Source organism: Atractosteus spatula, chromosome 8, assembly GCF_055471065.1.
Source record: "Atractosteus spatula isolate fAtrSpa1 chromosome 8, fAtrSpa1.hap1, whole genome shotgun sequence".
Taxonomy (NCBI): domain Eukaryota; kingdom Metazoa; phylum Chordata; class Actinopteri; order Semionotiformes; family Lepisosteidae; genus Atractosteus; species Atractosteus spatula.
The window spans coordinates 60931111-60957316 of NC_142713.1; the positions used below are offsets into that span (position 1 = coordinate 60931111).

At 46.4% G+C, this 26206-nt stretch overlaps 1 protein-coding gene across 1 annotated transcript in view; it reads left to right on the forward strand.

Moving 5' to 3' along the window:
- Nucleotides 1–17813, forward strand: part of LOC148829978 (uncharacterized) — a 131489-nt gene extending 113676 nt beyond the window's left edge. The window contains exons 14-17 of the mRNA XM_088922685.1: nucleotides 2191–2301; nucleotides 5453–5550; nucleotides 12016–12085; nucleotides 17583–17813. Of these exons, the coding sequence (XP_088778811.1) occupies nucleotides 2191–2301; nucleotides 5453–5550; nucleotides 12016–12085; nucleotides 17583–17813 (510 nt within the window). The remainder of the gene's footprint in view (nucleotides 1–2190; nucleotides 2302–5452; nucleotides 5551–12015; nucleotides 12086–17582) is intronic.
- The last annotated feature ends 8393 nt before the right edge of the window (nucleotides 17814–26206 follow it).

Below are 26206 nucleotides of genomic sequence, written 5' to 3' on the forward strand. Positions count from 1 at the left end.
ATAAAGCGACAGTCTTTAAAGGACTAGCAGAGTTACTGGAACACAGCTGTATCCTCCTGCTGGTTCAACACTATTTGCTTAACTTTGTTACCAAGATGTTGCAAACAGGGGCTGGCACATTTGTGGTTAATTCAGGTTTGAAGGCCAGAGACAGAAATGACAGTAATTCACTGTCCTTCTGTAAACAGCTGTCCACAGCTCTGGGTGGCTTCCATATTCATGAAGGGGTTGATGACTGAGTCTTGCATGCTTTTGTACATCACAAAGACAGACAGTTTTTTACAAACCTGTCTAGGTGTGTCTCTGTGTCACAATCTGTCTTTCAGGTGTAACAGAGAAGTCTGTTTTTCTTATTTCTCCTTCAGTTACAACAGCCAGGATAGATGCACTATGAAATTTCAGTCATCATATTCAGTAGACACTAAGTATTCTGCCTAATATTCTGCTCACACAAACACTGTTTACTTCTGTTATCCGATAGCTAAGGAGACAGATCAGCTGTACAACATTTACTCACCTTCTATTCGAAGGGTGTCAACGTCAGAGCATTTCAATAACTTCGAAGTCAAGCGGCCCTTAATTAGGGCTGTTAGGAGCTTGTATTGTGTGTGAAGGAGAAAAGGAGCGCAGGTGTTCAGAAGTGAGGTGCATTTCGTTTTGTGCTGTGCTTTCCCATTCACCAGGTTTGTCTTTGAACAATATTATTCTGAGGGAAACTTGACAGAAATAATACACAAAGACTGAGCTTCTTTCTGCAGAGGCAGCACATTGATTTTCTAACCCAACAAGTTGAGAAACTGGGGATCAGGTCCTGGAATAGATTCAGAGATTTGGTTTATGGAAAGGATAATAAAAGATTAGTTATATTGTACAGAGAAAGAAGACTCAAGATTTAGGCTTCACAATGTATCTCAATTTCTGATCAGTCTTAATATATATATTACATATGTATAACACATGAGATAATGCTAAGTATTTCTGCAAAAGTTAACAAGAAGTGTATGTGAACAGCAATAAAATTTCAACACAACTGATCTTTGTCCTGAAATCATGCTTGCCCTTGTCAGGTCACCTCTGAACTGTAATATACGATGATGGAAGACTGACACATGAACAAAAATTGCATTCCCATTCTAATTAAAGCAGGTGATTTTTATGTAACTTAACAGCAATCTTGATGGACGTCAATCAATGATAGATCTTTGAGATAGAAGCCTACTGAATATGTTTATGTATCATTATTTTGCAGAATTGTCACATAAAAAGACTATAAACAAATTTAAGACTGTTAACAATCAGTAACGCAGACTTTAGCATGTGTAATACTATGCTGTATGTTAACGTATTTTGTGTGCACTTGGATGTGACACCCATTATAATGAATACAAATAATTCTAAATTATCCACCATTGACAGCCATGTGTGAAGGTCTTTAGCACTACAGAATTTCAGAATAGAGGTAGCTGTGCTTAAAAGAGAAGGGACCGCAGATACCTGTCTTTGGCAGCAATAGGAGGCCAAGGGTGTAAGCCAAGCTCACTGGGCTCTGAACTCCCGCCCGTCTTGCAGCTCTGTAAAGGCTGACCTGAAGAATAGTCTGACCTCTTGCCCTTTATGACAGAGGTTAAATGCACAAGGATCTCAACAGTGTTTTTCTGGTCTGGAGTCCTAGCTTGTCAGGCTTATCGATGGCACATTTTCATTAGAATGTAAAGGGTTATTACTCCCAGTCGCTCATTGCTTTCAAAAATCAAACTTGTAACGTCAACATCTTTTTCGCAGAAGAAGCAAGCAGGTGTGTTGGAATGGGGGGAAAGGTCTCTGGAATGGGGGGGTCTTGCATGGTCATAGTGAACGAGTGACCGAAAACCAAAGATCCTCTTTCTTTACAAAAGGCACAGAGTGCTGTGGCTATCGAGCTTTCCCATGTCGAAGGGGGTCCCCACGAGACATGCCCACATTTTTATCATGGAAATGAGCTTGGTCGCCTGTTCAAAAATGCAATTATGAAGGCGAATGGACTTCGTGGTTTTACCTGCCATAGCGAATACACTGCGGTCATTTCAGTCATTACTGAAAAGGTCCCCAATTCACACTAATTATTCAAGAGGCATCGTTAAAATGTTTTGTGCATTATCGAAGACGGGAAATCCAGAATTGTTCAAAGGGATTCCCCTTCTGTGTTTCCAGGCAGACAGCGACGGGGATGGCTATCTCACTTGCTTTCAAGTTCTTCTGGCACTGAAAGAGATTGTTCCCCCAGAGGCCCTGAGTGACGCTGAAGAGATTTACGTTTACAGGGTAATTATCAGAAAGGCTGGTGCCTTTCCTGGGAACTACAAGGGAGGCTTAATTTTGTATAATTTTATAAAACCCTCAGGCCACTGAATACTGTTAAACCCTGCGAGAAACTGACACAGCAGCTCTCATAGGCAGGAGTGTACCGCTGATAAACGCAGTTCTGTGCTGGTTTTGAAATCAGTACAAGGAGGCGTACACAGGACTGCAGGGCACCCCTACCTGATGATACAGTACCTCCAATCTCTGTCTGTAGAGTAAGAACTGAACCGATCTAATTAACCCATCAAGATACTCGAGCTCTAACTGTCCTCCGTAATCAAATGTCATTATGTGAGTCCTGTTCAGCCAGCTCCTCTTCCTGTCCTGAGATGGTCTAGGAGAGCTGGGGACAATCCAGCCCCTCTGAAGTAGCTGACTAGAGGGCGTGTGTGGCGTCGGTGCAGCTGTGTCTGTTGGGCCCCGCAGTGTGAGATGAAAAGCTATAGACTGTGTGTGTTTCCAGCCTTAACACCTCAACAGTGGATCCAGTGCTCTGTTGAGCATAATTAAGATGAGAGAGTCATTTGGCTTTTCTGATTAAGACATTTTTTACAAATTGCTAATTCTGTACGGGGGGAAAATTTGTCCTCTGACACTTTAAAAATCTGACTGAAATCACTTAAAAAATCTGAATACCAGATAAAACTGGTATTATACAAATACTCTACAACAAGAACCTTGAAATTATTACACATAATTCTGCTGCAGAGTTCTCCATCTTCTGTAGCTTGGCGAAGAGAAAAAGTTGTGTTAGGAAATCCAACAGTTTTTCTTTTTATGCATCCCTGAGAGGAAATCACCTTTTTCACCTGTTCGGTCGGCATCACCTTCTGCCAGGTATTCAGGAGAACAGGGTCACTGTGTCCTGTTTAAGTGCCATTCTTTTCAAAATGTATCTTTGTACTATTTTCTGTCACGAGGAGGTCTAAACCTCACTTTTGAGTTTTCTCATCAAAGCTCATCAACATCTTTTCTATGCACTGTTTTCTGAGGTACTGACAGAAAGAATCAGCAAACCCTATTTATTTTTTTACAGTAAAAAGGGACCTTTGTCTCTCTCGCGATCAGTCAGCAATATTGTCCGAGTCAATATTAGATCCACTGTGTGTTTCATACTAAACAAACACTTATCTTGCCTGGGTGAAATGTCTTTTCCTTTTTCCCTTTCTTGGGTTTATTTACTTGTGTCTCTCCATACCTTCTCTTTCCCCCTAAAGATGTCAAAGCTTTGAAAATCACTTTGTCCCTTATATCAGAATATAGTGAACACGCACATGGTGCTATTTTTTCATATTTACGTGTTTGTATTAGTTTAGGAGAGAAAACAAACCCTGCCATTATTTCTGAAATGATTTAAATGGGTATTTTCTCTTCAAGAATTATTATCATTTCATAATATGATCTAATTTTGTATATATAATACCTCAGGATGTTAGGGTTGTTATTCATTATATGAAAATTATATGAAAATATCACATATAATATCAAGTTTATTCTGAGAGCAACACAAAGTCTAACTATTCAAACCATCTGGGCTTTGGGGATTGATTGGTCCAAAACCACAGGCCAGCTGTCCACTGGACCGTTCCTGGGCCATCGTCCCAGTCCTCATCATTGTTCCACTACCAATCTCCAGGCTCCCATTCTGAAGGATTCCAAATGAAAATGCTTCGCTCCTGACTAGAAAGAAAGCTGTGCTCCTCAGAGCTCTTCCCTGGGCTGTGGGCCGTGTCTTCTCAGCCCTGCGCAGCACCTGCTGGCCCTGTGAGCCACGGCAGGACCTACTGAGAGAGATGAAACGTCTTCTCCTCTGTTTCAGATTCGCCTGCACGTCACAGAGTCCCCGACAGCCTGTCAGCACAGGTGTTTTCAGGCCGTGTTTGCTGTGGGATTACCTGGAATGGGATGTCTGGAAAAATGAACGGGCACACTTTCCAAACAAAGAGTTTGGAAAAATACAAAAAAATATTTGAAAACAAATAGCTTGTAACGCAATTTAATCTTAGCCCTGCCTCGTTGTCGTCTAGTCCCTTTTGGCAGCTGCTGGTAAAGACTTCAGGATTCTCAGGGGCTGGAGGGGTTAACGTTCTGCTGAGTCACACCTCTTACCAACACTTCTCACCCTCGGGCACAGGGGTCTTGCTCAGCTGGCTTGCTCCACAGCTCACTCCCTGCCGATCTGGGCAGTGAGTACTCTTTTTTTTTACAGTTTTACATCTACAGACTCATTTCTTCAGTCAGGGTTTTAATCAGCGTTTGCCTTCTCTCCTTTTTTCTTACATGTCTATCTCTGCCTTTTATTTCTATATTAACGTTCAGTTGTTATTTTGATTTTTTCTTTCTCTTGTTTATTTTGCCTTACCCTGCAAAGAGCCCCTAAACACTGTTGGTGTACATGGGCACTGAAATAAAATCCTTGTACGCCTAGTATTTATTTTCTTTCTATAGTTTTTAAATAAATATGTATTTATGTTTAATCATCTGTATATGATTTAATTGTTTTAGTTTGTATTGACTTAAGAGAATGAGTGTAAAATAGTGCTGTGAAGGAGTACTCCTCTACTGATGCTTTTTAAAGTATTCTTCAGCTGGATGTGCTTTTCTGTTGTTCACTGTGCCGCCCTTTCTCTTGCAGTCCTCTGCGATTGATATACCTCGGTGTAACACAATATGGCTTCAATATACATTAAACAAGTGAAAGCCAGCACCCTCTGCGCTCGATAGCAGGGGCACAGTACGAGATGCTGTGTGATGTGTTCACTGGGGCCCATCACAGCCCTTTGTCTTTCTGAGCTCTGCATTCACTCCTCACCTTGTTGCGCTACACTTACGAAGGTCCAGGGGCAGTTTTCCAGTGGGCTCTCCTGCAGCACCCGTTCCATGGTGTGTGTCTGCTGAAGTAACACAAGCACGCGAGCTCTGTGACGTCTTAAGTCAACTTCCAGGGCTGCTTCTTCTGCATTCTTGCAGAATATTGAATTAGTCCAGGACTGACCAGCGTTATTCGCAGTAAAAGGTCATAGCCCTTGCCCTCTGATTTGACAGTGTCTGAGTATAACTCTCTTGTCTCCTCTGTCTGTCTGTCCCCCTACTCGGCGTCCTCTGTCCCCAGATTTTGGAAATGGTGGACTACCACATAACAGATGGCCTGACAGACCTCAGGCTCTTCGCCGTGATGGCCAGCTTGGCACAGAAAATAACGACGCTGGAGTGAGTACCGACGGAGCCGTGAATTTTAAGTCCGCAACCACAAAGGGGTTCAGGGAACGATTGTTCTCCCCCATAAATAAGGGGAGAGGATGGGTCTAAGTGGCTGTGGAAATAGATTAAGTAGCTGTTTACACTGCATTGGAGTGACCTCCCTCCCATTAATCCAGGCTAGAGGTGAAGGTCTAAGCCATCAAGCGCCACATTTCAGCGAGCGTGTCAGCAGCGCTGTCACAGGGCCGGGTAATTAAAGCAAATACCACACACACAGAGCTTGAAGCCACAGCCTACCAGTTGATTACTTCCCATATGGCACCAGGTTAGAGTCAGTTTTCCCCCAAGTCTCTGTCCCCCTTGTTCTCGAATGTCACTTCTGTTTCTGCTTCATCAGGAGTTAAGGGGAGGAGGAGGAGGAGGGGGGGGGGAGTTGTGTTATTATGCAGGTGAACTTTTTCCAGATCAGATCCTTTAAGGACACTTACAGAAAAAGGAAAAAAATAATATAGTCACGTTTCATTTCATAAGCACAGGCTCCCAATTTTATATGCCATTTGTAAAAATAGTTTTGATTCAAGGCTGGCTGTAGTTGCATGACTGTCCCCCATCAGCTTTATAATTTACTAAGCTTTCTATGAGTAGGGTGCCTGGGCAGCCTCAGCCTGGCTTTCCTGGGCACCTGGCCAGCAGTAGTAACCAAGGCAGTGTGCAGAGGAGAGCTCACCAGAGCAAATTAGCTCCCCTACTGGTGCAGAATAAGCCACGCTCTAGTCACGTGCCAAGGTGGTGTGGCAGATCTCGTAACACGCTGCCCGACTGAAGCTCCATTGTGGCTGCAATTCAATCCTGCTCTCTAGTTTTGAAGTAAAGACTTGCTCCTAGCACAGCTCACGCTTAATCATGTTTTTGTGCTTCCCAGAAGCCCTTTGCCACCTCTCCTGGCACAAAACGATATGATTTTTGACATTTCACCGATCAACAGAGACTTGATTATGGAAAATCCCTGCTTCCGCAGACATGAGCTCCGACACAGAGCCGTTCTGTCTTGCAGTGCCCATACAAAAAAAAACCAAAAACAACTGGCTGAAGATCTTGTGTTGAAGGTTTCTGTGAAACTGACAAAGACGCCTTTGTTACCCTTCACATCCAGAGGTTAAAACCACCAGACAGCGAATCGGAGGATCACCTGGGGGTGACTGGGAGGAGTGAATGGTAACCATCACATTCACACTAGGCGTCCTTTTGCCTTTTTTTTGCCTTGATGGGAACAAAGGGGTGGCCACAGGGGAAGTCCTGTTTGAATTAGGCAAGGAGAGAGATCACAACAGACGCTCTCTTTCTCCCCTGGCACTCTGACCCAATCCATCTGCCCCTCGGTTTGGCCATATGCTGCAGGAAGACTTTCCCTCTGAAGCAATTTCACTTTAAATGCATCTGCAGCTCTCTGCTTTCACCCCTAGAGCAGCGAGTCCACATTCCTGCAGTGGACACTCAATGTTGGCGGAGGGGACATTAAGGAATAGCCCCTTGAGATGAGAGATGCGCTCCTCTGTGAACTTCACTGAGCACTGTAGCTCTGCAGAGGAATGGGAGGTGCTCACCACACTCCTTTCACTGCTGCTTGTCTCCTCGCGCCCGGCGCAGGTTTTGTCTTTGCTCCCAGATCAGACACGTCAGATTGGTTTCCGTCCAGTAAGTCACACAGTGCCTGCAGTCGCTTGCCAACTGATGGTGAACTGCCAGCCTTTGCTGATTTCAGAGACTGAGAACTGGCAGCACAATAAAAGAGCCAACCCATTTTCAGTGTGCTGGCCCGTTATCTGCATAACATGTCCCACATTTAAAGTGCATCTTCATATCTTCTATCCCACAACCATGTGTAATTCTAAGAGAAAGGCTCAGAGTGTTTTCTTAAAGGGAGTCTATCTAATAAAAGTGTTCCTTGCGAGACACTTATATACTGTGTACTCGTTTCAGTAGTCAAACTCAGTTATGCCCTGCTGGCGAGTCCTAACAAGGGCAAATCAGCTCTCTCTGGCTGCTGACTGACTCCGTATACACAAAATTGCAATTAGAAGTTTGTCTCCGCTTCTGCTTCCAAGCAGAAGCGGAGATAGTAATAGCTAGTAATAGAGTAATAGGAGATAGTAATAGAAATAGTAATAGCTAATTAATAAATATCTATCCGCCATATTCATAATTTATGTATCCAATGGATTGCAAAGTGTAACCATTGAAAGGAACGTGACACAGATGAAAGTGTGGAACAAAATGTGATCTTCAGTTCTGCTGGTTGTGTAACATCAGTGTTCAGTGTATCTGCTGGTGGCTTTGGGCGCAGATAGATTTTGAAGGATCCCTCTTCTCTTGTTACGGAGGCAACATGCAATGTGGGATGTGCCCCTAATCAGCTAAAGAGCAGCGACTCATGCATTTTAAAGTCACAAATCAAGCTCAAACAAAAAGACATTTATCTTAATTAGAAAAAAAAAACGTGTTTTTCCTGTTCAAGAAAAGTTTAAAGGATCAGAATTACTGAATTGAGCTTTGTGAAATTTAGTGTGGGAAGAAAGAATTGATAAGTTTCTGAAACTACACTGTGCTCTGCTTAACTTTGCAAGACATGTAGTGTTATATTTTGAGTTCAATTCAATTTATTTATATATAGCGCCTTTCACAACAAGGCTGCCCCAAGGTGCTCAACAATGCAAGTGACCATACATGTGAATACAGAACAGAAAAGACCAGAAGACAATGGAGGAGAGGAACCAAAAACTCTTTAATAAGGAGAAAAGAAACCTCCAGGGGTCCAAGGTCAACTGACTGCCCAACCCCTTTGGGCATGCTAACATTATATAATTTAAAAAAGGAATAAAATGAATGAGGGTATTAATCCATCAATCTGTCATGTCTTCTGTGTGCAGATCTCTGTAGACCGGTAAATTCCTCCTAAACGATAGCTATATGCACAATGTCCCTTTTGGATCCATGGCAGTGATGCAGCATCCAACTCAGATGGTGCCCAACCCGGGCGCCATCCGGACATGTGGGGAGGAGAATAGGATAGTTTGGTCAGAACAGATGTATCTACCTGGTGGGCCAACACAGAGACACACAATGGCAGGGACAGCAGCACCAGCAGCCATGGTTGCAGCAGGCTATACTGTAAGGTGTGAGTAGGCTAGGCTGAAGTGATAGGTCTTCAGTCTGGATTTGAATACTGAGATCGACTCAGCATCCCGAACATGGGGTGGGAGACTGTTCCATAAGCTAGGGGCCCTGTATCTAAAGGCTTTACCGCCAACTGTTATTTTATTAATGTGTGGAATATAAAGAAGACCTGAGTTCTGCGATCTAAGCGGGCGACTTGGATGGTAAACATTAATAAGTTCCATTAGATAGACAGGTGCCTGACCTCTGAGAGCCTTGTAAGTAAGGAGAAGGAGTTTGAAGTCCACCCTGTACCTGACAGGAAGCCAATGAAGAGAGCTAAGTATGGGGGTTATATGGTCGTACTTTCTGCTCCTAGTAACAATTCCAGCTGCTGCATTCTGAATTCGCTGTAAGGTGTTGAAAGAGTGATGGGTGCTCCCTGATAGTAGGGCGTTGCAGTAGTCTAACCTTCTGTACACAAGAGCATGCATTAATTTCTCTGTGTCTTGAGTGGAGAGAAACTGCCTTAGTTTTGCAATATTTCTTAACTGTAGGAAGTGTGTTTTCGATACTGTTTTAACATGAGAGTTAAATGAGAGCCTTGTATCTAATATGACGCCTAGGTTACGCGCTGAGTCTTTGAGGCAGATTTTTAAATCCTCTGAGTTGAGTGCTGAAGTTATAGTAGTCCTATCAGTATTGTTGCCTCCAGACAACAGAACCTCAGTTTCGAGTGACAAAGTTTTCACACATCCAAGACTTTACTTCATTAATGCAATTAACTAAAGTGACAATTGACGAGTTGTCGTTGGGTGTAAACGAATTGTATATTTGAGTGTCATCAGCATATGCATGAACATTAATATTATGTTTTCGAATCCATTCTGAAAGCTTACCGTGGACTGGCAGGGCTATAACTGCACCAGATGCCCTTTTCTCACCAAAAGAAAAACATCGGATAAATAAGAGCTTTTTGTCATAATTGCTCTACCTCACGTATATCTCTAACAATTGTCTTACAACACATAAGAAAACTGGTTACGATCTTGTGAATTCAGTCAGACACTTGGAAACTATGCTACACTGTGTGGCAACATTGTGCTTTCACTACTGTATACTGTACATACACACTGGTTACAGGAAACATTTGGAGTTCTCGTCCATATTGCATTTCTGCAGAAGCAGACCATTTCCACTGAGCAGAGAGAATACTGTCAATCTAATTCTGTCTGTTTCCAAAAGAACAGTAGATCCCATGGTGTTTATTTCCTGTAATTCCCTGCAGTCGAGCAGGGAAAGCATTGTTCTACATATTCAAAAGTGAACAGGTAACACGATCCTCCTCAAAGAGAACGTGGTTAAAAGCCTGTGCATTCTCTCTCTCGTGCCCTTCAAAAATATACAAGATGACTAAATCTAGACCATGCATTCAAAAAAAAAGCTATTGAAATTGAAAGCTTCATCATTTTTTTTTGCAAACTTTAACTGGGTCAGCATGTGTTTGCGTCTTACACAAGCTTCTTTAAAAAGGACTGCCAAATTATAGCATTGCATAAGTGTGAGACAGGCGCGCCAGATAGATGCTGGTTTGTCCATGCCAGTAATGACTGAGGTGCCGTGGTTTGAGGAAGGGCAACAAAAGAGTGAGGCCAGGCGCAAGGCCGGACCCTGGCACAGCTATTCTTTTGGGTGTTGTCTTCCCATTAGAGCTTTTACTGCAAACCAAGTGCAATTAATGATCATTAGCTGTGCTGTCTCCCCTCGTTCTTGTCAAAGGCCCTGCCAAGGCCCTCTCTGTAGCTGGCAGGCCAATGAGAATACAGGAAGCACTCATGCATGCCATCAGGCTGGTGGCACAGAGCCGGCAGCATCCTTGTTTAATAGGGCATTCACAACTTGTTAGTGGGGAGATGCAGAGGGTCTGGCCACGGCTCTGCCACACGCTGCAAGTATACGTCTGCCTAAAACAGAGGCGTGCCTGTTTCTGCTTCATTATTGTGAAAGCCTTTCAGTGTCAGCGAGTGGTCACTTTGTGCACAGGCCAGTCCGTGTCCTTCTGACAGTTTCAGCCGTTATTCGGCTGGGCCAGGCTTGCGTTCCCCTTAATTGTTTCAGCCATGAGGCAGTGTAAGCAATCACAAAGGACTCAGAACAGTTTATCATCAGCTCATGAACTTGACAGGAGACTTACCCGCCAAGAGTTTAGCACTCAAAAAAAATACTACGCGAACTCATGTTTCGGTCTCTGTGTTTTCAGCCTCCTAAGGCTGATGTCCTGTAATTTCTCATCTTTTACGCATTTTCGTTTTATCCTAGATTATATTTATGTGGATTCTGTTTACACAGTAGTGTTAAACATCTGCCGGTCACATTAAGGTCAGGTTGTTAGTTTTTTCTTTCTTGAAACAGATTGCGTGGAGTGAAGGTGAACTGATACTATAAATTCCCCGAGCAGAACCCTGGATATTTTCTCATGTTCCAATTCCACAGACTCCATATACAGGCAGGATGGTAATTTTCATTGGGACAGATCTCATCCTGGTTTGTAGGTATGAAGCAATTAGAAAGCACATGACTCTTCTCCTGGATGGGATGGCAAAGCACATTGCATACCTACAGGCAGTCAAATCCAGCTGATTATTCTAATCCATTCTCAGACTTTTCCTTGAAATCACAAGGCAAGGGGAAAGTTTTCTTATTATTTAATGTGATAGATATGTGCGAGCATTAAGTCTTTGTCAGTGTCGTAATGACTCACGTTTTCTTAATTTGCATCATGGTTTCCCTGTATGCTGTATCCCACCCTGTGCTTGTCCTTTTGCAGAGCGCTAGAGCCAGGGCCGGATTCTGGTGTTCATAGGCCCTGGGCACTCTCACTCCGAAAAGTGCAACAAGAGGGGGAAACGCCAATTGAATGATGTCGCCTGACATGATGCACTTTAAACTATTCCAATGCTAATTGATGGAGCGAGTCGAGCGACCGTCACTTCGATACTTCTAGTTTGTAGAACAGCCGCTAGAGAGCCCGTGATTATTGATTTGGAGCACCGAGAGTCGATCGCTGTTTTTTGTTAGTCACTAGTGTCTCTCTCCTTCATAGGCCCTAAAAAGTTCGTAGCCCCTAGGCTCTGTGCCTACAGTACCTCATGGGAAATCCGGCACTGCCTAGAGCATTACTGATCTAGTTTGGAAGTCATTCAGCTGTGGCAGGCCACCTTAAAATACCAGCAGCAAACATTATTTATAACTCGCAAACACCATAAAGATTCAGGGGGACACCCACAGTTTCACTGATAGACATATATGTATATCTTTCAGCGACTTCATGAGATCCCTCATTGGCACACTGGACTTTAAAGCACTGGAGCTGAAGCTGTACAAAGCCAAAGTAAGGAGAACCTGTGACTGTCATTCCACATTGATGATCTATCTGTCTCTCTGTCTTTTTTTTTCTTTACCTGTGCTTGTGTTTGATGTATTTCAAATTTACTGTGGTCTTTAACAAAAAAACAAACGTAGCACTTTCACAACCCCATCTTCTCCTTACAGTCCTGGGAAGTCTCCTGTTCGACGATCTGTTGCTTCCACTATAATTCAATAATTCATTCACTCTAAAAAAAAAGTACAGTATGTCAAAATATGACCACTGGGATTTGGGCAAAACTGAGCACTTCAATGAGCAACGGTGAGGTCTGCAGCTGTTGCCAAATCGTTTTTAATTTTGTGTGTTTGAAATGAAGTGAGAGGGCCAAGGGGATGATCGCGAAAAGCGAAAGCAAACCTGAGGTGCAGGCAGAGAAGAGTGTGGCTGACTGGCGGTTATCCCATGACCCCCTGGGAATCCCTCATGAGCCCAGGAGCCCCTGCAGCTGGACTCGGGGTTCGGCCGCAGCGCACCCCGGGGTGGCTGGGCCAGGGCTGCCCTCAGTGGCTGTAGAGGCAGGGGGAGAGATGAGTCCCAGAACAGTGATTCACATGCAGGACAAGAGCTTATAGAGCCGAAGTCACACCCAGAGGCTTCTAAAACCCAGTCACAGGCAAGGTCTGCGGACACTGGAAGCTTTCTTGCATTCAAAAATCAGCACGTCTAACTTGTCTGTATGAGATCTGTAGGCAGAAGCAAAAACCTCATTTACTTATAGTGCTTTATTCATTGCACTCCTTTCTGAATTGTATGTGGAGACATACAGTATAAGAAGTTCAGATACAGTATATGACTGGTTTATGAAAAGTGCTTAGGTTATAATATCTGCACACAACGAAGGCTCCACAGCCAAAACGTTGCGTTTTCTTTCTATCTGCACACAACGAAGGCTCCACAGCCAAAACGTTGCGTTTTCTTTCTTCTCTTTTCAGCATGGAATAAACCTATTACTTGTTTTTTGATCGTCATATTGCAGGTAAAAAACCAAATGCATGTGAAACATCTTTAATTTAAATAACCAACACATTGTTTCAGACTGAAATTATATATAAATTTGAGTACATTGGTTACTAGTGGCATTCCACTGCAGTGTATCTGGTTAAGGCAGTGGTTTGGTGTTGATCTACGTAGAACCCAGTGTTGTCCAACTAGCTTTATAGTGTATCACTTGATATCACTGTAATATGATCATTATTGTGACTACAAGACTTATTACTGTTATAAAACTTATAGTGTAAACATATATATATATTAATTTTAGGTTGGTAAAGTCAATGTCTGCTAAAATACGCTTTGCCACAGAACACAGCTATTCAATTTTTAAAAGTAAATACAAACTCTCTGTAATGAATTAGGAAACCAAAAAAATATAGATTCAGTTACATGCATTTTTAAAACACTCTTTGCAGGTCTCCTAATTGGGTTTATGCTTCACAGTGTGTGTTTAACCTAAATGAGGAGCAGTGTAATATTGCAATTCACAATGGAAAGGCAGGAATTACATTCAGAACTGGTGTTAGGTTCTGCTGTGAAAGCTGGGCACCATGTCTGACCCGAGACTTGAAAGAGGGCTCATATCTGTTATGCAGTAATTTTAACCCTGCTTATATAGTTTGGGTTTATTCCGTGTAGGCCTTTGTAATTACAGAGTCGAACGGGAAAGGATTATTGTTGGTGTGAGTGCCAAAGGATTACCCGAACTTATTGAACAGGATGCATTCGCTGTGCAAACAGGTGCACACATAAAGGCCAGCGCAAGGGTGAATGAATGCTGAGGTCTTCCAGTTTCACCCGGGCACTGAAATTAATGGGCTTCTGAAATGAATGAGTGTAGTTAGATTACGATTGATCCACGCTCAAATTATAGGAAAGAGTGGTGCTTTCTCTGTTCTTTTTCTTCAGTTTGCCAGTGTGGTTATCCCATTTCAGAGCTTATTTCTGCTCGGCCCCTTTCGTGCTTCAGGTCCTGGTTTGCAGCACAGGTAACAATCTGACTAAAAGTTGCTGTAAGCGCTATAAAAAAGAACATACAGCTCCGTGCTCAGGTGAGGAGGCAGGCGGTATCCTGGAGACCTGTCTTGGCTGAATTGTGGAAATGAGCTTGGATACCAGCGAAGAAAAATGTCCTGTTGCCATTCCCATCGCATTTATTCGGCATATTGGTTTAATCACATCCACACTTCTTTTCAGTGTTCAGATAAGCTGCTCAGTTCCCTGAACACGAACATAGGAACAGTCGTCTGGAAATGACGAGCTATTACAGACGAAAAGAGCACCTTCGGATTGCTGCTGGGCTCCATGCAGACAGGAAGCGTCAAAATTTGTGTTTTTAACCAGTTTGGCACGGCGCTCAAAAACTCCACAGCTCTGCTCCTCAGGTTTTTGTGTTGTTTTTTCCCAAGGCCCTGCGCGGTTCGGGAAACTCACTCCACACTGTTACGGATTTGCTCTCCTCGTCGGTGTGCAATCGTGACATCGGTTTCATTGAAAGCAATTATTGCCAAGCTCGCATCCGGCTTAGCTCGAGAGCTTTGCAAAGTTCTGAGAAAGCTGCCTGGGGGTCTTGTGAAGAAGGTCCCATCGCTTGGAAATGTTTTCTCTGCTTTGAAAACGGTCTAAGTGCGGAGCAAACAGAACCGTGTGTTCTTTGGGGGTTCGGCCTGCTTCCTGTTGTCATGTATGAAAGGACAAATAAATTCATCTTTTACTTTTCTATACAGGGAGCCTAGAGGCTGTATTGTTTAGTGATGTTGGCAATGGGACATTGATTGGGGTTTCAATGTCAGTGCTACAAGCTTAGTTTATTCTTGTATCATGTAATAATAATAATAATTATAAGCTCCTTTCCAAACCCAAGGACACAGAGTTTTCTTTCACAGAAACATGATTTGCTGTAGTGCAAAACAGATTAATTCATATTTCTATGATATTTCAAAACACAATTCCATTTGGAATACATTATATCTTGAGGATGTTAATATTTCAGAAAAAAACAATAGAGCTCCCCGTTTTATATAATCATCCCTCTTTCTTAAAGCATTCATATTTCATTGCATATTCCTTCACATTTCTCTCTGTAGAAAAAACAGACAATACGTCCTCTTCGAAAATGAACCATGACCTTCCAACATCCAGATCAAGTTTGAACAAATATTATTCTGGCTGGTAACACTGCAAAAAAAACAACCTAAATAGACTTTTAACAAATCTAACACAGGTGTCTCTAATAGACATTAACGTGATTAACACTATCTCAGGAGGGGAAATTGATACTTCTATTCGACATTGATTTTACATATATATGTATTTAGGCCACACGAATAAATTTGCAGTTGAAATTATGGAGACACCTGGAGGTTTGACTGAAACTCGAGAAAGCAAATACTGCACCATATCATTACTAGCTTTTGAAATGTATGAACATATGCAAACTTAACTCAGTAAAGAGCTGTGTAAGAGAATATGGCTTTGCAGTATATGAGAGACACCTCTTCTCATTAGAAGACTGAAGGATCTGTGATGACCTGTATAGCAGCTGCACCTGTAATAAACATTCTGTCACACACCTTTAGGCCTAGTGACACCTAGTACAGTCTTTTCATTCCTGAAGATCATCATCACATCTTTATTGGCCATATATTGTACATCACCGCGTACAGGACACCAGCCCATCATAGGGCACACACACTCACACACTCACACACCCTGGACAGGACTCCAGTCCATCATAGGGCACACACAGACACACACCCCCAGACAGGACGCCAGCCCATCACAGGGCACACACAGACACACACCCCCAGACAGGACGCCAGCCCATCACAGGGCACACACACTCACACACCCCCAGACAGGACGCCAGCCCATCACAGGGCACACACACTCACACACCCTGGACAGGACGCCAGCCCATCACAGGGCACACACAGACACACACCCCCAGACAGGACGCCAGCCCATCACAGGGCACACACACTCACACACCCCCAGACAGGATGCCAGCCCATCACAGGGCACATACACACACACTCACACACCCTGGACAGGACGCCAGCCCATCACAGGGCACACACAGACACACACCCCCAGACAGGACGCCAGCCCATCACAGGGCACACACACTCACACACCCTGGACAAGATGCCAGCCCATCACAGGGCACACACAGACACTTACACTCACACACCCTGGACAGGACGCCAGTCCATCACAGGACACACACAGACACACACACACTCACACACCCCCGGACAGGACGCCAGCCCATCACAGGGCACACACACTCACACACCCCCAGACAGGACGCCAGCCCATCAAAGGGCACACACAGAAACACACACACTCACACACCCCCGGACAGGATGCCAGCCCATCACAGGGCACATACACACACACTCACACACCCTGGACAGGACGCCAGTCCATCACAGGACACACACAGACACACACACTCACACACCCTGGACAGGACGCCAGTCCATCACAGGGCACACACAGACACACACACACTCACACACCCTGGACAGGACTCCAGTCCTTCACAGTCCACACAGACACACACACTCACACACCCTGGACAGGACACCAGTCCATCACAGGGCACACACAGACACACACACACTCACACACCCTGGACATGGCGTCAGTCCATCACAGGGCACACACAGACACACACACACTCACACACCCTGGACAGGACTCCAGTCCTTCACAGTCCACACAGACACACACACTCACACACCCTGGACAGGACGCCAGTCCATCACAGGGCACACACAGACACACACACACTCACACACCCTGGACATGGCGTCAGTCCATCACAGGGCACACACAGACACACACACACTCACACACCCTGGACAGGACGCCAGCCCATCACAGGGCACACACACTCACACACCCCTGGACAGGATGCCAGCCCATCACAGAGCACACACAGACACACTCACACACCCTGGACAGGACTCCAGTCCATCACAGGGCACACACAGACACAGACACACTCACACACCCTGGACATGGCGTCAGTCCTTCACAGTCCACACAGACAGCACCCTGGTCCCTGAATTGAACCCGGGGCCCCAGCAATGCTGGCCACTGCGCCACCCTGCCACCTGTTCCTAAACGTCCACCGGAAAACACGAAGGGGTGTGAAAACCCCTTAGCCTACAAGAGGCGGAAGCTGGGTAAGGCCGGATCACATTCAGTATCCTTTGTCCGTGCATGGGATGTTTCCCAACGCTCTCTGTAGGGAACCTGCGAGCTACTTCTGTACGGAATGAAAATGTAAAACCCGCCTGCAGATTTGTGATTTGTGTCCGATCTGTGCAAGTAAGCCTGACCCCAGTAAAGAAACCGAATGAGACGGAAAAGCTCGCTCCTTTTATTTACCTTTGTTGTGTTATTATTATTATTATTATTATTATTATTGTTGTTGTTGTTGTTGTTATCTCTCCAGCAACTGTTCCTGTGCAACATCGACGCCCGGACGCGCACCATCAGCGCGCGGCAGCTGCTCGTGGAGCTGAAGGCCGGGGGGATTCGCGAGGAGCACGAGCGGGCGGTGCGGCGCGAGCTGAGGCACATCCGCTCCCTCGACCTGCTGGGCTTCCTGACCTACCTGCCGCTCTTCCTGCTCATTCACAGCTCCGTCGTCGCCAACCCGCTGGACGACTCGAAGACACTGTGACCCCGAGAGGGCTGGCTCCTGGGAGCGGCTGGTGGCGGATCTCCAGTCGGTGTGATTAAACGGGATTCATGCGATGTGATCCCACTCCATGGGTCTGATTAAATGCGAGTTCTTCAGTGCGAAAGTTCGCGAGGGGTGAAGGCAGCCGAGCTAATGAAGCCCAGCTGCCGCAACTCACAAATAATCCTGACGTGATGGCCTCAGCTCTCCCCCGTACCTCCCTTCGCCCCTGCAGCTGCCCCTTGGTCGCCTTTCACCAGGCAGGGGTCCTGGACTCGTCGGGCCCCAGCCAGACGAAAACTTCTCAAGCTTCAATAACCGAGAGCCCCCTACACACCCTGGGCCACCCCCGCTCCTCGTGTAGCGATGTGCTGACAGGCGACCGGTTTGTTCGCACGTCCGAACAGTAGACCCAGCCGCACAGCTGGCGCGGGGCACACCTGAGAGGCACCGCTCCAACACTCGCAGACAGGAGTGTAATCTCAGGTGAGCTAGCATACAGGACTGCAGGCTGTCCTACAGCTTGAGGTTCGCTTTACGTGTTAAAAGTGTAGCTCCGCAATGGGCCGGCGGACTGTCTAAGGTCAGAGTGAAGAAAGCCTGGTGTGTGGGGAGTGTACTGGTGCACTGCTCTCCTCCCCACTGAGAGCTGGTGTGTGGGGAGAGTACTGGTGCACTGCTCTCCTCCCCACTGAGAGCTGGTGTGTGGGGAGAGTACTGGTGCACTGCTCTCCTCCCCACTGAGAGCTGGTGTGTGGGGAGCGTACTGATGCACTGCTCTCCTGGGGAGCGTACTGGTGCATCATCCAGGTGGGGCTGCACACTGGTGGTGGTGGAGGGGATCCCCATTACCTGTGAAGAGCTTTAAGTGGAGTGTCCAGAAAAGTACTGTATACAGTACATGTAAAGGCATTATTCGTTATTATGTTTATTAGAAGGAGAACATTTGAAAAAGGAGTAATACATGATTGTTTGTATTTAGATGTGTAGGACATGAGAAAAGGCACAAACGAGAGGAGCCCTTTGGAAGGTCCTGCTCTCTGGGTTTGTCCCCTGTGCTGTGGGACTGTGGGTCTAATCACCCGTCTAATTTCAAGACACGGCTGGATGGGATCCTGGGATCAATTAGCTACTAAAATACAGAGAAGCTACATGAGATGAAATGGAGTCCTTTGTATCTTTTCTTACAGTATGTCCTGCATGCCCACAACTACATGCGAAAGAACAGGTGTAAAGGTTTATACCCTGCTGAAAAGAGAAAAAAAGCGACACAGCGTTGTGACCCTGACGCAGTGACCCTGGGTTGGATAAGAGGTAACTAAGAGAGGTCTTTCATTTCTTCTCTTTTCAGCAGGAATAAACCCTTACCTCTTCCTTTGCAGCCTACGCCTGCTGACGCGGCTCCCTACATGAACTACTACAGCTACCTGTTGTATATAAACTGTATATAGATAAGAGAAGATCACTTTATTAGCCATATACAATTTCTTGCATGAGGAATTTGTCTTTCACATACCCCAGCTTGCTCTCCATGAGACACACAGGCACAGAGACAGAGAGAGAAAGGCTTGGGGGTCAGAGTCCTTCTTGGATGATGTGTTATGCGGACGATGGGAGGCCATATGCTTGAGTAGTCGCCTTAATTCTTACTGTAATACAATAGTTCAAACCGCAGGGGCCACGGGCCTACTGTATACAGGATAGACTCCTGGACTCGAAAACATTGAGAAACTTCACACGTTTTCAACACGGCCAATAGAAGGACGTGAATTGACGTTCTGAAGTAGTATGACTCTCGGCGCGATACAGACCAGCTACTGTACGTCTCCTTCAATCCCGACCAGGTAGAGTACAGTTAAATTAAGGGAAACGCCGCACGCAGTGCTGTCTGTGGTACTGAAATGTAAACGCGGGTCTCGGAGTTTGCAGCTCTCCCGGGAAGGAGTGCAGCCCCCACCCCAAAATGAAAAAAGTGTTTTTTATGTACTGTACGAGTCGACATTTTTATAACAGCAGCGTGCAGAGAACAGCGTCTCCGCTTATAACAGCACGCTTCCCCTTCTTTCTGCATCTCATGAAAAGACATCTCCTCTCTCTCTCTTTTTTTTTTACAAATCAGCATCACTAATTGGTGACTGGGGCTCTTTTGCTGGTCTCCCCGTTAAAATTCAAGGGGCGTCCCCCCTGTCCCTGCGCGCTCTCCTTCTGCATCTTTTCAATCGTTAACAACAACAACAACAACAACAAAAACAACAACAAAAAAGAAAGAAAAAACAACAAGTATTTTTTGCCTCTCAGCGGAAAAAAAAAAGAGAAGAGATCTGCCTGTGTCGAAGAAGAAGCTTTCCCCTCCATGTCTGAGACGACAACGCATCGTGACGCCCGCTATTGAATTCCAGCATTGTAAATAAAATGTCCGGAACACAGGCCATTTCTGAAGGCTGAATCGGAGTGGATAGGGTCTTTAACACCGGAGCATCCCCTGCGCTCGCAGCAATGCCGTGGTCAGTGTGTGAGAAGGGTCCTTTAAAAGAGCTATTGTTGGGCGTTGCTAAGTACTCCTTAGCAACGACGAGGCCAAGCTTTCCTTCGACCGTATGAAAAAGACGCGTTTTTTTTTTTTTTCAAACGAGTACCCTCTTGTTCATGTAATTAATAATAATAACAACATTTAACCGGGGAAAACGAAGCCCTTCTCTCTCAGGCAAGATTGACTGTGAACCTATTTCGTGATTTACGCCATAACCAACCCCAAGCGTCTGACACCGGACTGATATTTAAACTGACACTTTGATGTTTTAAACACTAAAAGCTCACACTTCGGCCAGCTTCAAACGAGCAGTCAGTGCACCATTAGCCCAACCGAGGAAAAAAAAAACAAACAGGAGAAAAAAAATAAGAGTCGAATACAGCTTTTAAACGAGGCTTCAATGTAACCACTTTCTTGTTGAGTTTTATTGAGGATGAAAGAACATAATTCCCTTCAGTTTTATTATTAGTCGTAGTTGTTGTAGTAGATGTAGCAGCATCAGTAACAGAAGAAGTAATAGCAGTAGTAGTGGAGGCAGTAGCTGTAGTACTAGAAGTAACAGTAGGAGTGGTTGCAATAGTAGTATTATGAGATGTCAAAAGCAGAAGTCTGTATAAAGGCAAGATAAATACAAACACTAAAAGGCACCAGCATATATATATATAAAGTTTATCATTCCTATAAAAAAACACAAATTCTACTTAATGGATGAGCACAAAAATCATTATGATTTCATTTATGCACTGGCTTGATTCACCGCAATTAAGTAACTTTTCTTTCTGTGGGCTGTGTGAAACGTCACACAGACAACTCTCTGCTTTAGGGGCTGATAGAAACAGACTTCAGTCTTTTTTTACTTACAGTACATCACGTTGAAGGCTGATAAATATCATCTGTGCTTGTTGCTTCAGATTAAAAACAGTCTAATGAATCGGATTCAGCTTCCTGAAGACACAGAATATTATTTTGCCTGGCTGAATCAGCTTAGTGTCTTCATTAAGGGCCTTGCGGGGACTGGATTAATGCCCCTCTCTTTCCTCGGTCGCATGTGAAAGACCCAGGGAAACAGGAAGCCAGCGAAACGAGGGCAGAAAGGAGTTTGCAGAAACGCTTAGCTATCTCTTCACAGCCCTCCTCCTCCTCCGTGGGCCCCTCTTGGTAACCGCCTGGTAAACCTGCGAGAGGAATGTGAGTTCATAGTCGTGTGCTGATTGTCATTACGGCCACCAAATTGCACGGCAGCTCATTAATCATAGACTACGATAGGCAATCACTGGATGAAGAAGAAAAAAGACGACTGAATTCAATAGAACCCAGGGAATAAAGCCTGGTAAATCATGTTTAACATGCAAACCTTGCCTGCAGAGATAGGAGCAATGAACAAAAAATATCGGCCTCTTTTAAAAAAGAAAACTTCTACTTATCTCTGATTTGCATTCAGCTCCCCTGAATGGTGCTTAAGCCTGTTATTTCATTCATTTGGTGCAGGGCCTCGCACAATGCCAAGTCTTACCAGAGACCTCTACAGTGTGTGACCCCCCAAAACCAGTCTTTTTAAGGCAATTCCACGTCACTTGTGTGTTTGAGCCCCACTACATTTCAATGCTGGTGCCTCCTCAGACAAGAGCATTCTCTTGGAATGAAAGGGGATGCCTCAAGCCATTCAAACGCAAAATGGCAGAAGGAGATGACTGGTGAATCAATTTCCACAGCCCACCCAAACCCACGATAGCCTTTTTCTTTTTCTTTACGGAAGAAAAAAATGTATCTCTCTTTTTTTTTTTGTTTGTTCCAGTTTGGGTTTTTTTAATGGTTTGTTTTTAAGGCAAGAGATTGGGTTTTCGTCAAAATGCAACGTGATGAATCCACAGAGACCCATTTCTGATGACGAATTGACTTGTTTAGCGGACAGCGTGTCTATTTCCAGTTACAAATGTGCCATTCACCCAAGCTCGAATGCTCTTTGTCATGTTTCCTCGTCACCATTTCAACACACTTACAGTATCCCTACTCCTTCTGCAATTGACTTCAACGTCATTCGAAGCTGTTTTAATTAGCAGTGGGCTTAATTTCGAGGACAAGGTGAGCCACCTGGCCCCTTTGAGGCAGGACTGGAGACAGGACACGCCTCACATTCCCTCTAGACTGAAACAAATTCAGGTGGAAACCAAGCAGACCTAGACTACTGGCTTATGCTCTTATTGTCAACCAGAGATACAGGTCAGGACAGCTGAACCTCCCTTCTGACTTCTTGCAAAGAGTTCAGGCAGATCAGGGAGATGAATGATTTGACGGAGGGCCAGCAACAATTTTTTAATACGGGTTTTTGCACAATGTGAGCAAGGAAATTGCGAAATAGTGCAAATACAAAATATTCAAGAAGCCGTTATATTTTAGTGTTTATATTGAAATAGTACCTAATTATAGTTAAGCAGCATCTCCCGTTCAGCACATCATTATTCACGAGGAATGACAGCGCCCCAAAATCGGAGCATAACGAACTATCGTGGAGTGAATATTTGGCTTAACCCGCTTGGCTGAGGGCCGGCCTCCTGGCCAGAGGACGAGGAGGCCAGGACCCCCCCGCAGGGTGACCAAGGGGTAGCTGCAGAGGGGGAGTTGGGGTGGAGGTGGGAGGCAGAAGTCGCACGCGAGGGAGAGAGAGATCGCATTTGGTATTTATAGCGTTCGGTGGAGGAAGGACGAAGGGAGTGATTGCTAATCGCTAACGGCCAGGGATGACTGAGCGTGGTTGTTGTCATCCCTCCCGAACTTTAGTTAAATAAACTCCAATTCTTCAACTTGCGTGTTTCCCATTGGACCCCAGGTGACTAAAGGTGTCAGGCTGGTCTAGGGCCTGGTCTACAGTAGAAATGGACAGCTCTGTGCCACAGTGTGCTTTAGGCCCTGCGGAATAACCTGGTGAAAGGGGTTCCTCCTGAATCAGCCTCCCATCCAGGGCTCAGTCGAACTCCAATTCAACGTATACACCTCCCTTCTCCCGGTCTGAGTTTCTCCTCTCCTTCTCCTCTCTCATAGCTGGGCCAGAGTGTCACAGAGTCAGGAATCCTCCCTCCGTTTGTTCCATGAGGAAAATAATTTTTTAAAAAAACGTCCAGAAGGTGAAATAAATGAGAAGGGTTCGGTTCAAATACATCTTTTAGTTTTGTTTTATTTTTTCAAAAAAGAAGAGAGAGAGGGGGGGAGACCATTTTCTGGCCCTGTGTTTTAATCGACGTAAGTTAGGAGCGAGTTCAATCAGCCAGTGTCAGTCATTCCTGCTGTGGCCAGTGGGATCACAGAGGGGTTGTTTTCAGCCGGGCAGTGAGGCTGCAGTCGTTAGAAGTGGGACACGGCTGTCCTACTCTTGGGGAGGGGGTACTGTACTTGGCTTAGACTCCTTCAGGAAAATACACGACTTAGTACGTGGGCATCGATTATACATCGGTTTTTCCTTTCTTAAAGAAACCGTCAGCCAAATTCATTAAAGAGATGAGATGAGATAAGATCACCCTGTTGGCCATATACAATTTCTTGCATGAGGAATTTGTCTTTTCGCAGACCCCAGCTTGCTCTCCATGAGACACACAGACAGGGAGAGAAGCTTGATTGATATTAATTTGAAAAACAAAAGATACAGTTTCTTTATCACTTCTGCAGAAGCAACAGGGAAGAACAGGCGATTCGACACGGCGGTGTCTGTCCCCTGCGCCTGACAGGCCGGTGAAGGACGGGGTGTCCCCTGCGCCTGACAGGCCGGTGAGGGACGGGGTGTCCCCGACAGGCGGCCGGTGAGGGACGGGGTGTCCCCGACAGGCGGCCCGGTGAGGGACGGGGTGTCCCCGACAGGCGGCCGGTGAGGGACGGGGTGTCCCCGACAGGCGGCCCGGTGAGGGACGGGGTGTCCCCGACAGGCGGCCGGTGAGGGACGGGGTGTCCCCGACAGGCGGCCGGTGAGGGACGGGGTGTCCCCGACAGGCGGCCCGGTGAGGGACGGGGTGTCCCCGACAGGCGGCCGGTGAGGGACGGGGTGTCCCTGACAGGCGGCCGGTGAGGGACGGGGTGTCCCCGACAGGCGGCCCGGTCAGGCTCCTGCGGGATTCTGGCACGGGCGAGCGGCGCGGCGGAGCGAGCGAGCACAGAGGGCTCCAGTCTGGTCTGGTTTAATCCGCGCCTTGAAGGATATACTGGACCTTGAAACCCGCCTTTAAATCGAGCTCTTGCCTTGGTTCAGAAAAGCTGGGCCCTGCTGTGCTTTTATTTTCATGAAGCCGCGCGGCAGATATATTTTTTTAAGAAAGCACTTCGCGATTTTCCAGATATCAGATGATCTGAAGCGATTTAAAAGCGGGTATGTACTCTTTTGGATCCTAGAGCGGATATTGGCAATCGATCAATCCATCATTACTGTGCGTTTACAGTGTCACCTAGCTTGCGCTTTTAACGTGACGTGCATTCCCGTTAGATCTGTGTTGTCTGCGTCTGTTTTATAGGTAAGTTCACAGGTAAAGGAGACAGCCGCTCCGCGCGGAGTATCTTTCGGTTCCAGGTGAGCGTGTTTAGCGTCCGCCTTCTGCGCGTCCCAGAGGCCGCCTGCGAGCTGCTGCAGACAAGCACTGGTGCCCCGGGGCAGGTCTCAAGGGCCTGGCGCGCGCCGCTGACAGCAGGCGCATGCCATCGGCCAACCAGCGCGCGACCTCGGCGATTCATGCAGCCAGGCACGCGCCCAGCTGCAGCCCTCCAGTCGCCCCCGCAAAAAAACCCAACAACTGCTCGAACTTCTGTATCCTCTCAGCTACACTGACATGAAAGGGACGGTAATGACCTCTAAAAACAGCGACGAGGTGTGGTGCTGCTAGGCTCATTAGCCTCTTCAGTTGCCTCATTCCTGTCAATCTGAACGTCAACTGCAGAACTGTTCGTCTGCGCCGGAATCGCGTCGTTTCGTGACATGAAGGTGTTTCGGTCACATTAAAACGCGAGCGCACGCGTGAGTAGGATCTTTAGCGCCCGTCTAACACCTGCTAGAAAAACCAGGTTAAGGTTAGACACCCAACTGCGGATGTACTGCATGCCCTCCGTGCGCGCAACGCCTCGTAACACTTTCTTCTCCAAACGATGCCTCTTTGTCGAGGTGATAATAGTTATAAAACCCCACGCAGCGTGAACAGGAGCGTGGACGTGGCTTCGCGAGAGCTGCACATGATGACCTAGCGGGGGTCAGGGGGCGAGTCGCCGAGTAGATGTGCTGTATTCACGCTCGATAATGCTGCTGGTCTGCGTGAAATACACGCCAGGCGCCTGGTGCAGGGACGGGCCGTGGTGGTTCCGGGCGATGAGGCGGATGTCATGGGGTCTGCCCTGTCTTACTCTGCCCCCCTAACCAATAGCCGCTCCAGATCCACCCGCGGAGTTGGGTGCGAACGGAGGGCCCGGGCGTCTTCTTCAGGGACCCTGAGAGCCGAGCCGCAGCCCCTCCCGGGCGTGCTCAGGAGCGCGGGCTGGGCAGAGCCCACCCGAGTCTGAAGCACCCAGGCCGCTCGGGGGGGGGGGGGGCAGTGTAGCTCCCAGCTGTCAGCCTGGACCCTCCGGTCTGACGGCTCTGCTTGCTCTCGCTCCCGCGCTCCCCGGGTCGAGCGGGCGGGCGCGCGGAGCGGCTCGTCTCTCTTCGTGGCTCTCCGTGATTCGGGGCGCCCGCTCGCGCGGAGGACAGAGCCTCCGCGTCCGGACGCGCGTGTTTCGCCCCCGCGCACGGACCGCACAGAGCCTACCTGGCTGTGGTGTCAAGGTGTCGTCTGTCCACACGCTGGCAGGAACGGGGGGAAGAGCCCGTAAAAATCAACTACTGAACGCCAACACATGC